At 41.9% G+C, this 12,134-nt stretch overlaps 1 protein-coding gene across 2 annotated transcripts in view; it reads right to left on the bottom strand.

The window, feature by feature from the left end:
* Positions 1-3,075, bottom strand: part of AKAP7 (A-kinase anchoring protein 7) — a 150,091-nt gene extending 147,016 nt beyond the window's left edge. For both annotated transcript variants that reach the window (XM_072643330.1, XM_072643331.1), the window contains exon 1: positions 2,302-3,075. In XM_072643330.1, the coding sequence (XP_072499431.1) occupies positions 2,302-2,980 (679 nt within the window). In that variant the 5' untranslated portion in view covers positions 2,981-3,075. The remainder of the gene's footprint in view (positions 1-2,301) is intronic.
* Between the last annotated feature and the right edge of the window lie 9,059 nt (positions 3,076-12,134).

The following is a 12,134-nucleotide window of genomic DNA, read 5'->3' as shown; positions in this document are numbered from 1 at the left end:
ATTTGAACTCATTAAACTGAGTCTTCCTAATTCCAGGCCCAGCACGCTGCCACTTTACCGCCCAGGGTGACACAGCTTACTATTATCTAAGGCTGGATTTGAACACAGATCTCCCCAAGTCCATGCCCAATGCTCTAGCCACTAGAAAGTAAGTATGTTAGTATGGTGATAGTAGGACTGAGATGGCTAGGATATACCAGCGTAGATTCAACAGGATTTTATAACCAACTGAACCAAAGATAAATGAAAAGAAATAATAAATTATAACACCAAGTTTTTAAACACAGGAAACTGGATGAATCATGATGGCACTTAGAGAATAGTGAAGTTAAAAAAAAAAGTGGTTTTTTGGGGAAAGATACTAGCTTACTAGATCACATTTATTAGTAGTATAACCTGGATAAAGTCCTTTTTACTTTGTGGAGCCTCAATTTCTTATCTATAAACTTGGGGGGTTGTTTAGACCATCTTTCATACTCACCCAATTCCTAAGATTCTATGATTTTGTCTTACGCTTTGTTAACATTATTAATGGAGAGAAAGACTGAATAGGGTCCTAATTTTTCATAAAAAAATTTTTTAAAGCAATCATATCAACCACTATGAACTCATGCCTTTCCTTTCAATTTAATAGTCCCTTTTCTCTTTCCTTATGAAATAAAATCTCTCACTTTAAATAGACAACTTCAAAATAATCTCAAGTTGACATTACTCAATTCTGATTGCTACATTTCCTCCAGATTTTCATAGATTAATGTGCAAAAACACATTGTTTGATTTTGTGTTTTTTTGTCCTACAAATTCCTTAAGGATAAACATCCTCTTTTTCTATTTGTTTTATTCCTTCTTACAGCTCTGTCCCCTTGATTCTTATCTCCAAAGCTCTGCATTAGGTTCTACAAACAGTGGTCACTCAGTAAATAATGTTTGCTTCTAAAATTAGAAGCAGATCACTAGATTCACTGGATCTAGCATCTTAACAGTAAGATAAGGTTATTTCTAATCCCATAATATCATATTAAAGAGAAACAGCTCAGATTGTCTGAGTCCCAAATTTGCATTTTTACAAGGAAAAGAGCTGCAAAATTAAACAGCAAAGAAAAGAGGGTTGTTTCCTTTTTTTCATGTTTGCTATACAAATGCTTCATCTGTGGATCTTGCCATGAACTTTAGCCTAGAAACCAGAGAAAAGTACTGTGAAACAAAAGTGAAACTTAAGAGTCTGCATTTTGTTATGTGGCTGGGAGATTGTATGAATTTATATGCGTGATTGAACCCCTCCAGGCCTCAGTTTCCTCCACTGAAAAAGAGAAAGTGTTATGAGAGATGACCTCAAAAGTCCCTTGTGGGTCTAATTCTCAAAACAAAACCGTACAAATCTATGTTATCAAAATTCTACCGAGAAACAGAGGCACCTTAGTATAACAGAATTATTATATGAGGGCCATACTGCTGCATGTGCATTTTTTTTCCTTTTAACTGAGCTGTAAGGATTTGTCTGCTTCCCACAGCTCTGCGAATTCTTATTACCTCAAGAGGCAGCGTGTACCAGCGGAGAAAGCTAAGCCCTCTGGAGTCAGAGGACCTGGGTTCAAATACCCGCGTTGATACTTAGTAACTGACGAAGTGAAATGGATTAAACAAGGGCACTTTCTCATTTTGTTGGAAAGAAAATCGAGGCCAGGAAAGGAGGGATACCAAGCCTCAAAAGCAGGAATTTGAACTCCCAGGGTCAATGTCTTTTCCTCCACTCTACCATGCATTTCGGTGCAAAAAAGGAACAAGCTTATCAAGCCCATGATGTCACCGGTCCTCTCCAAAAAAGGACAAAGCAATACTGGTTTCTTGATCTGTAAAAGGAGGGGGTCTACTAGCCCAAGGCCCTCTTTTCCCGCCGTGGTAACTCTAATGTCCTAAAACGTTCTCTTGGCATTTACCGGGTCTGGGGGCACTGGGGGGGGGGGGTTCTCTCCTGTCTGCAGGTCCCCCACGGTTATCACACCCCTGGGGCTGGTCTCAGCGGGGGAGAAGGGGGTCTGTGCTCCTGACTGGAGTTCCCGAATGACTGGGAAGAGGGTGAGGACGCCTCCTCTTTGGAGGGGCCTCAAAGTCGGGGTGACGAGGGTGACACCACCACTCCGGCGCCTCCTCCTTCTCCTCCTCCCAACCCCAGGGTGGCCGAGAGCCCGAGGAGGGCGGGCCGGCGGAAAGCGTCGGGGACCGTGGGCCGCGCGGAGCCCCCGGCGGCGGCCTCGGCCCGGCGCCCACCCCTTGGCCCGGCATCGCCCTGCGGGCTCTCACCGTTTCCCGGGGGATCCATCTCCTGGGCCGACCTGAAGGACTCCTCCCCGGAGGCAGAGGAGGAGGAGAAAGCAGAGGCTGGCACCGCCCAGGCCCGCAGTAGCCCGCCCGGCTTCCCGGGCTCCGGAGCCCTAGGCAGCACGAGCCCTGGGGGCAGGAGGGCTGGGCCGCTACGGGCTGCGGGGACTGGGAAAAGGCAGAGGGGAGCGGGCAGGAGCGGAGGGGGAGACGGCGGCCAGGCACGGCAGGCCGCGCGGCCCGCACCGCCTCCTCCTCCCACCACGGCTCCGGCTCCTCTCGGTCCCCCGCGTCCGCGTGACTGCTGCAGCGGAGGCAGAGACGGAGCCGGCCCGGGCTGCGGGTCCGCTGGGGCAGCCCACGAGAAGCGGGCGGCTAGGCCCGCACGGCAGCGGCGGCAGCTCGGTGTCCCGCCGGCATGCAGCAGCAGCGCCCCGGGCCGGGGCGGGGGAGGCGGTGGCAGCACCAGCGCCACCAGCGGCGGTGGTGGAGGCGGCAGCAGCAGCAGCAGCAGCATGCCCCGGCTCGAGGGAGCGCGAGGGAGCCGCCGCAGCTCGGGCTCTGGCCCGGGACGGGGCCGCAGGAGCGCCCCGACTCCGCCAGGGGAGAGCCCCAGGGGCGGCCGCCGCTGCGGCGCAAACCCGGGCGGCCTGGGAAGCATAGAGAGGCGAGCGACGGAGAACGCCAGGTGCGCCGTCTCCTCCGAACGCGGCTCCGACTCCCCAGCGCCCCTCTGCGATTTCCTCGGTGGCCGGCTTTCCGGCCCCCCAAGGCCGGCAGACTGCTGCCCCGATGGGCCCCTCCTTCACCCACTCACTCCCCAAGGCGAGCGCCCTGCGCGAGTTTGCAGACACAGCTGAGAGAGAAGACACGTGCGGAAGATGGGAGGGAGGGGCTGGGGGAGGAGCAGGTGTGCTCGTGGGAAACTTGGGCGCTCGAGGGCATGGAACGTCCTGTGCCCCAGGCCCCGGGAATTCCGCGGGGAGGAGCGCGGGCACAGGGCGTCATGGGGCTTGGGCGGCGGGGCCAGGGGCTTTAACCACCCTGTGCAAGTGTGCTGGCCGCCCCTGGAGAGTGGAATGAAAGGAGAAAGCTAAGTGGACCAGAGTAACTGAGGCCAAGCCCAGCTTCGAAGTAGGGAATCCACTGATTTAGTTCTCTCTGCAAAGTGAAATAGACATCAGCTCTGGGAAGAAACAGTAGAACTTTTCTTTAATCCCCAGAGTAACAGTTACATAATAGCTTTAGTCAACTGCAAAAATAAAAACAAGACTAGGTAAATCCTTCCGCTAATTCGGCCAGCATGTTTAAACCTACTACGGTACCGAATACTGCTACAATTCCTTCAGCTCTCTAGTCCATACACCACAAACAGAAAACAAAAGAGGCTTTGGAGCATCCCCTCAACCTTCACTTATTTCACAATACAGGTGTTTCACAAATAGTGCACAGGAGGCACTGGAGTTTGGGGACTCCAGCCTCTAATAGGTTCACTCTTGATCTGGTCAAACAGGCGGACACCTTCAGAGGAGTTAATCTTGCTTTATTTAGTCTGGTCTAGTCTTCCCAGAAAGGTTGCTGATAATGGAAGAACCAGCTCCTACAGCATTCCCTTCTGGAAGGGGCTGGCAAGAAGAGGGGGCAACTACCTCTACTTCTCCATGGGGTCAGTGGAGACAGGCACAGCTTGTGTATGTACTCCCCTAAGTCCCCTTAAACTTCGATGACTTACCTGGTGGTTTCCCCCCAATCAACTGACCAGTGCCCACTTTCTTTATAGGTCAACGGACAAAGAAGGCATCTTGCCAACATCAAACTCACAGGTTATCTTTAGCAATATCTTCATTCTGTAGAAGCTTAGCAAATAGCAATTATGTCACCCCTTATCTCACAGGCAGCCTCAGTAGGACTGTCTGTCACTATGATTCTAGGAATTACTATCTAGGATCCTTGGGGCTATTCTGGGAGTTATTATCCAACACCTTGAAACCAGACATTGCCAGGGCCATGGATTCTAAAAAATTGAACTCTAAAAGGGATAACAAAATCCTCCTTACATACAACAGGGTATCCTAAAAGTCTTACTGCAATTTTAAGCTTTGACAGCTTAACTATACATCCTATTTCTTGTGCACCTGTTATGTGTCTGTGGAGGTATATAAAAAATGACGTTTGTATTTTGGTTTTTGGTTTTCTTAGACCTTATTTTTAAGAAACCAACAATCCATTTAGAACAAGGAGAAAGTGTTGGGTCCCATGATCTCTAAAGTCCTTTGTAACTCTTATGTTAGTATTTCTGTGAAATAGACAAATCACTGTGAGACTGATACCAGGCAGAACACCAAAAAGATACAAAATGATAAGGGAATTTACACTGCACTTATCTGGAAATATTGAATTTATTATCACTTGAACCAAGCATTTGTCATCACTTTAATACAGAGATAGGGATTGATTGGACTTGTGATTTCATTGATGAAGGTAATTCCTGGATGACAACTAAGAATCAGAAAACTGAAGTTATAGATTTAGAGCTTGGGGGGGAAGAGGAATTTCTTCAAGACCACAGTGTCTAAATGCTTCATTTTGCAGATGGGAAAAAAAGAAACAAAAAACCCTGGGCCCAGGGAAATCAAGAAACTAGGCTAGAGTCACACAGTAATACTTTAGGGAGGATTAGGAACTGCAGTCTTCCTGGTTCCAAATCCAGTCCTCTAACCATTTCATCAAGGTGCATCTCTGAAGAGTCTCTTTGAACTAGACCTTAAAGGATGGGTAGACTCTCTATAGGCAATAACCAAAATAGGGCAATTCCAGATGGAACTAATTGCACACATAAAACCATCTGAGTGCCATAGTTTTGGACGAGTTGGATAAATATCTCTTTAAGGTTTACAAAGCAATTTATATACCTCACTTCATTTGATCATTGCAAAAACCCAGTGAGCTGAATATGAGGAGTATTATCATTCCCATTTTACAGAGGAAGAAAACCAGTGCTATAAGACTTTCCCAGAGTCACACAGCTAGTTAATGTAAGAGATAGGTTTCAAACCCAGTTTTTACCTCATTCCATGGCTGGCATTCTTTCTGCCAATATAGAGGAGGGAAGGCAAGGAATATATTGTGGGAAAGTTGGTGATCCATTATGACTGTTGAATAGAAGTGCAGGTCCTGCCTATTTTTAGGTCCGGTGTTTTAGTGCCTTCCATGTAACAAACTCTTAATAAATGTTAAGTGAATAGTAAGATAAAGCTATAAAACTATGTTGGGGCCAGAGTATAGAGGGCCCTAATTGTCATTCAATTCCAAGGACTTAATTCCATAGGCAGAATAGAGCCACTGAAGTTTTTTGAGTAAAGGCTTGCCATGATCAGAGATATACTCTAAGGAAGAGTAATTTCAGATGGACTAAAAGTGAGGAGGTAACTGAAACTGTTGTTTATGTCTGACTCTTAGTTTTAGAGTTTTCTTGGCAAAGGTACTAAAGTGATTTTCCATTTCCCTCTCCAGCTCATTTTACAGATGAAGAAACTTAGGCAAAACAGGGTTAAATGACTTGCCTAGGATCATACAGCTAGTAAGTTGTTTCAGCAAGGACCCTGACGTACACAGAAGGGCCTGCTGTACAGGTTTTTAGATCTGCTTTTCTAAAAGGAAAGCAGCTTTTGAGAGGTCAACAATCACTTTAATCAAGTGCATGTCATTCACTTAGTTCAGGGGAAAAAGTCAGCACCTTGAACTTCAAAGAAAATACAAAGAAATAATAATCAATAGACAGGGCTTCCAACTATCTGACTGTAAGCAATACATACATCACAGATCAATAGACAGATCAAAATTTCTGACCATACATACATACATAGTTACCAGAGAGAGAAGCACCAACATCTGGGTTTTCAAAGCTGGAGCTCCTTAGCTACTGCCCAGTCTTATCTGGCCAAACACTTTCAATGAGTAAGCCCAAAGTAAAACCTCACCTCAGAGTATTTATACACTTTCAGAGCTGGAAGGCAGGACCCTCTGACCCACTGCCTCAACAGAAATTAACAAATGGTACTTGAGGCCTATTAATGGGTGGGGAAGATCTAATGAGCATTACATAAGTGTCAGAGGTTGAATTTGAGCTCAGGTCTTCCTGACTCCAGGGTCAGATACTTTATCCAGTTGGCCAACTAACTGCCAAAAACGAAATAGAGAACTCTACAGAAGAGTTGACAACTGCAGTTGTCCACTTAAGGCCATGAAATCTGGACTAAGATTGTAGCAATAGGAATAGAAAAGAGTAGACAGATATTTTAAGGAGACAAATCAACATTTTATATCTGTTCTCTCATTTGATCCTCACAACATTGTGAAATAGGGGCTATTATTATCCCCATTTTGCAGATAAGGACACTGGGGCTATGAGACAGTAAATGACTTTCTTAGCAAGTGAAAGGCTCCAAGCTGTTGATGCTTTCCACAATGTGATACTACCTCCTTTTCAGAGCACAACATGGGGAAAAATTCCATTTAAAATCCAGAAAAAAATTCTATGTTGCTGTTTCCATGGAATGGTAGAATCATCTGGTTCAACCTACACCTCTAGAGCATGAATCTACCCCTTCTACAACATCCTCCAGAGCTGGTCACTATAACTCCACTTCAAGGACGCTGACATCAATTTTGGACATCTCTGTTAGGAAGTCTTTCCTCAAGTTAAGTTGAAATTTTCCTTTCTACATCTTCTACAAATATAGAAATTCTGTCTTTGAGACTAAGTGTAATAAATCCAACCCTTTATCGGCAACCCCTCAACTATTTGAAGACACTTGCCATGGCAACTATGGTCTTATCTAAATTATGGATACAAATGTTAATATTCACAACTTTTAGGTTATTTTTTCAAATGAGGATCCATTCATAACAGCAATCCATTCTGCATTTTTATTTTGCTTTTTTTGTAAAGTAGCATAGAATCATGGTTTAGAGGTGGAAAGAATTTTAGAGATCGCCAAGTCCAATCATGATAAATGATCCATATGGCCACAAAAGGTTTATAAACAAAACAGTTCATTTTGCTGGCCTCTACCTTTCTTCAAAAGACACCTTCTTTGAAAGAACACCAGATAGGAAAATTTTAAGTCTAGGGAATAAAATTAATTATAAGCTTAGTCTTATTAACTTGGGCCTTTGAAAATCAGATGGTAGAATTTTTAACATCACTTAGTTCTATTTTGACAATAAATAATCAATCACATTTGTAATAGTATTTTCTAAAATACTTTCTTCACAATCACCCTATGAAGTAAGTAATTGCAAGTAATATTATCCCTATTTTAAGCTAAAATCTTCCAATGGATTTCTGATCTTACTGATACAAGTATTCCTGACAATGTTGCAGATTTCAATCTGTCTGTTTCTACCCATCCCATGTGATCCTTCTCCATATCTTTCCATGGGTTTGCCCTAAGAGTACACTCAGTGTTCCTGGGACTTTCTTTGCTTTCTTTTGGCAACATGAGGATACCCATGAAGCCCAATGAGAGACTGCCAGGCAATGATCCCTCACTCTACTCCTATAACCAACACATCTTTTTCATTTATGCATTTCTTCAATGATTCCTTTCCTGCATTACAAATAAGGAAACTGAGGCACAAATTAATCATCAAGGTCACATAGTAACTATTAGAGCTTAGGTTTTCTGACTCCAAGACCATGTTCCACTATCCCACTGTTACTATAGTGTCACCTGGCATAATAAAAAGCAGATTATATTTTGCCAAAGATTTGTAACTTGAAAAAAATGGCCATTGCTATCCTCTTCTTTCTCCTAGTTGTCTCTATCAACCTCTTAATTAATTTATTTTTGCTACCAAATTTGTATTTGTAATCAGACATCATGGATGGCATATTAGAGAGAAGGTATGTCTTTTTCTTCCCCAACACACCCAATTTCTATTTTGTTTCAGGACTAGTTCATCATTTACTTTGGGACCTTGAAATTTTGAAAAAAGAAAAAAGAAAAACCCTGTGCTATCCATTGTCCTTTCTGGGAGGTTCCTACGTTATATGGTGCTTTATCTAGCCCCTCTTCTTGTATAAGAGGTCTCAGCATTTGTCATATAGAAATCCCTCTGTCTCAAGAGTTCTAAATTTAGACATCTCAAGAAACTCACTATCCCTCCTAGGGAAAGCAAAACAAACAAACCACATTGTTCAGAATGTTGCATATTCTATTTCCGATTTGTTCTAGCTTCACAGTTCTGCTATAAGTAGGTATGTTCTAGTAAACGTTTAATAACTAACTCATAAAAAAATGAACCCACCACATACTTTAAAGTTAGTCTACATTACTAACATGTTGTCTATCGCTTTCTTAAGTCTAGAAATCAACAAAATAATAAATCAAGCTCTGATTTGTAACTTTTTGCTGATTTCCAAGATGTAAATGCTCACACTGCAAATTTTCGTCAGCTCTGGCGAGCCATTAGGAGCTGGCTCCAGAATATCACTGACTTAAGGAGTGTGTAACTTTCCATGAACATCCTTGGGAGGGACCTGCTAAGTCCTTTTTTTTTTTATCTTCACAGAAGAGGATTTTAAGTCCCTTTCAATCTCTGCCCTCACAAAAGCATGCTGCTTCCATTGTTGCAGTGACCCACTTTTAAGAAAGCTTTGCTGCTATGTCTGAAACAACAGTCAAGCATAGTCTGCGTATCCATGTTTGTTCATCTTTTCTAGGGAGGCACATAGAGACTTCCGCCTAGAAACGAAAGGAAGGACAGAATTGAAAGAAGTTTTTTAGTAATGGATCATTAATAATGTGTTTCAACCTACCTGTGTACTCCATGAATCTTTTTAGTGTCCATTGTATAACTTACAAATATGATTCTTCTGAGATTGTCGTGTTCTATGATTCATACTCACATAACATCTCTAGGAGAGTGTTGACATTTAAAAATGTGCTTGGGAAGCAAGGAGCAACTTGGAATCTCTAAAATCTCTATCTAGTTTCCAAAATGCAAACCATCCCATTCTCCTCCCACTGAATTCTGGGTCTATCCCATTGTTCATTTAAAATGTGTGTCCAAAATGTATGTACTCAATGGGCTTCCCATCCAACTTCCTATCATATACATTTTTCATAAGCTTTATTTTTTGTATGTGTATTACTAGGTTTCTTCTTTTCAGGTAATAGTTAATTACTTTTTATGAAATCATATAGGTCTTGCCATGCTTCTCTGAAATCACCCCATCTTCATTTCTTATAGCACAATAGTACTCCATCATAATCATATGCCATAACTTGTTCAGCCATTCCCCAACTGATGAACATCTCTTTAATTTCTAATTCTTTACCACCACAAAAAAGAGCTGCTATAAATATTTTTGTACATATAGGTCCTTTTCCTTTTTCCTTGATCTCTTTGGGATACAGACCTAGTATTGGTATTGCTGGATCAAAGAGTATGCACAGTTTTATAACCCTTTAGGCATAGTTCCAGATTGTTCTCAAGAACTAGTCCACCAATAGTTTATTAGTGTACCTATTTTTCCCTTATCCTCTCTAGCACTTATCATTTTTGATAAGTGTGAAATGATACCTCAGAGTTGTTTCAATTTGCCTTTCTCTAATCAATAGTGATTTAGAGTATTTTTTTCATGTGGCTATAGATACTTTTGATTTCTACTTCTGAAAACTGCCTGTTCATATCTTTTGACCATTTATCTATTGGGAAATGGCTCTTATTTTTATAAATTTGACTCAGTTACCTATACATTTGAGAGAGGCCTTAATCAGAGAAACTTGCCGTAAAATGTTTTTATATTACTTCATTGTCTATGCCACAGCGCTTCTTAAACTGTGGGTTGCAGTCCCATATAGATTTAAAAAGCCCAAATGGGTAACGAGTGGAAAAAGTTTAAGAAACCCTGGTCTCTGGTACCTTTTAGCAAAATATAGTTTCCCTGATTATTTCTTTCAATTAGATCTATTTTACTTTTGCTTTGTCTGAGATCATGATTGCCACCCCTGCCTTCTTCACTTCAGCTGAAACATAGTAGACTCTGCTCCAGCCCTTTATTTTAATTCTCTGTGTGTGTTTTTCTGTCCCAAGTATGTTTCTTGCATACAACATACTGCTGAATTCTGGTTTCTAATCCATTCTGCTATCCACTTCTGTTCTATGGGCAAGCCATTCATATTCAAAGTTATGATCACTAACTGAATTTCCTTCCATCCCATTTTCCTCTATTTGTCCTTCTCTCACTCTTTTTATCCTGTCCTTCAAAGTGTGTCTTGCTTCTGACCACTGTCTCCCCCAATAGATTCTCCCTCTTATCATCTCTCCCCACTTCTATTTCTCTTATCCCCTTTCTCTCCCTATTTCCCTATCAGGCAAGATAGATATTGTCAACTGGGTGGATGGCTGGAACCTAACAGAGCTGGCTAAAGACAGAAAAATCAGGAGTCAGAAGTTTAATTTCAAAGGGAGGGAAATGGTTTGCAAGTGAGAAAGTGGATTATATACATGTGCCAGGGCCTTGCCCCTAGTGGGGGGGACCCAAGGCAGTGTGGAGAGATCTCAATAGTTCTATCAATGACTACACAGTGAGTTGTAGCCCTCATAATGAGAGGTAAGAACAGCAATGAGACAAGTTTGATTCATAACAGGACTTCATGACCAGAACACAAGTGCTTGTCCAAACTCAGTGAACACCTGGTGCTGGTCAAAGAAGAACAATAATTATGTGATTTTCCCAGAGGGTAAGGTCATTTAGAAGGTGAGTGTAGAGGATTGTTCTTATGCCAAGCGCAGGGCACAGCTTAACTCTGGAAAACAGTGTCTCCTAATATCTTGACAATATCTATACACAAGTGAATATATCTGCACATTCTTTCCTCTTTGAACCAGTTCTGGTGAGAGTGAAGTTCAAGCATTACCCACCTCACCTCTATTTTCTCCCCCACTATAAAAGTTCTTCCTTGCACACATCCTCTTTATGAGAAAACTTGCCCCATTCTACCTCTCTCTTCCCCTTCTCCAGGGCATCCTTCTTTCTCACTCCAACATTACTTTTTTGGAGATCATTCCAGCATAATTGACTCACATCCATGTTCTCTGACTACGTATATTCCTTCTAACTGCCCTAATAAAGTTCTTAAGAATTACATATATCATCTTCGCATATAGGAATACAAACAGTTTAACCCCAATGAGTCTCTTTATAATGTCTTTCCTGTTTATCTTCTTATGCTTCTCTTCAGTCTTATTTAAATGTTAAATGTCATATTTTCTATTCAGCTCTGGTTTTTTTCATTGCGAATAATTGGAAGTCTTCTGTTTCATTAAATATCCATTTTCCCCCTGAAGGATTATACTCATTTTTTCTAGTTAGATTATTTTTGGTTGTCATCCTAGTTCCAAGCCCTCTGCTCCTTTAATATGGAAGCTGCTACATCTTGTATGATCCTGCCTGTGGCTCCACATTATTTGGATTATTTCTTTCTGACTGCTTGCCATATATGTTTTTTAATCTAGAAGCTCTGGAATTTGGCTATAATATTGCTGGAAGTTTTCATTTTGGGATCTCTTGCAGGAAGTGATTGATGAATTCTTTCTATTTCTATTTTACCCTCTGGATCTAAGATAGCAAGGCAGTTTTCCTTTATAATTTCTTGAAATATTATGTCTAAACTTTGTTTTATCATGGCTTTCAAATAGTCCAAAAATTCCTAAATTATCTCTTCTTGACCTATTTTCTCAGTCAGTTGTATTTCCAATAAGATGTTTCACATTTTCTAATATTTTTTAAATTTTTTTACTTT

This window comes from Notamacropus eugenii, chromosome 2 (assembly GCF_028372415.1).
Source record: "Notamacropus eugenii isolate mMacEug1 chromosome 2, mMacEug1.pri_v2, whole genome shotgun sequence".
NCBI classification, from domain to species: Eukaryota; Metazoa; Chordata; class Mammalia; order Diprotodontia; family Macropodidae; genus Notamacropus; species Notamacropus eugenii.
Note: the sequence above shows the minus strand (reverse complement) of the source record. Positions and strands in the feature narration are given on the sequence as shown.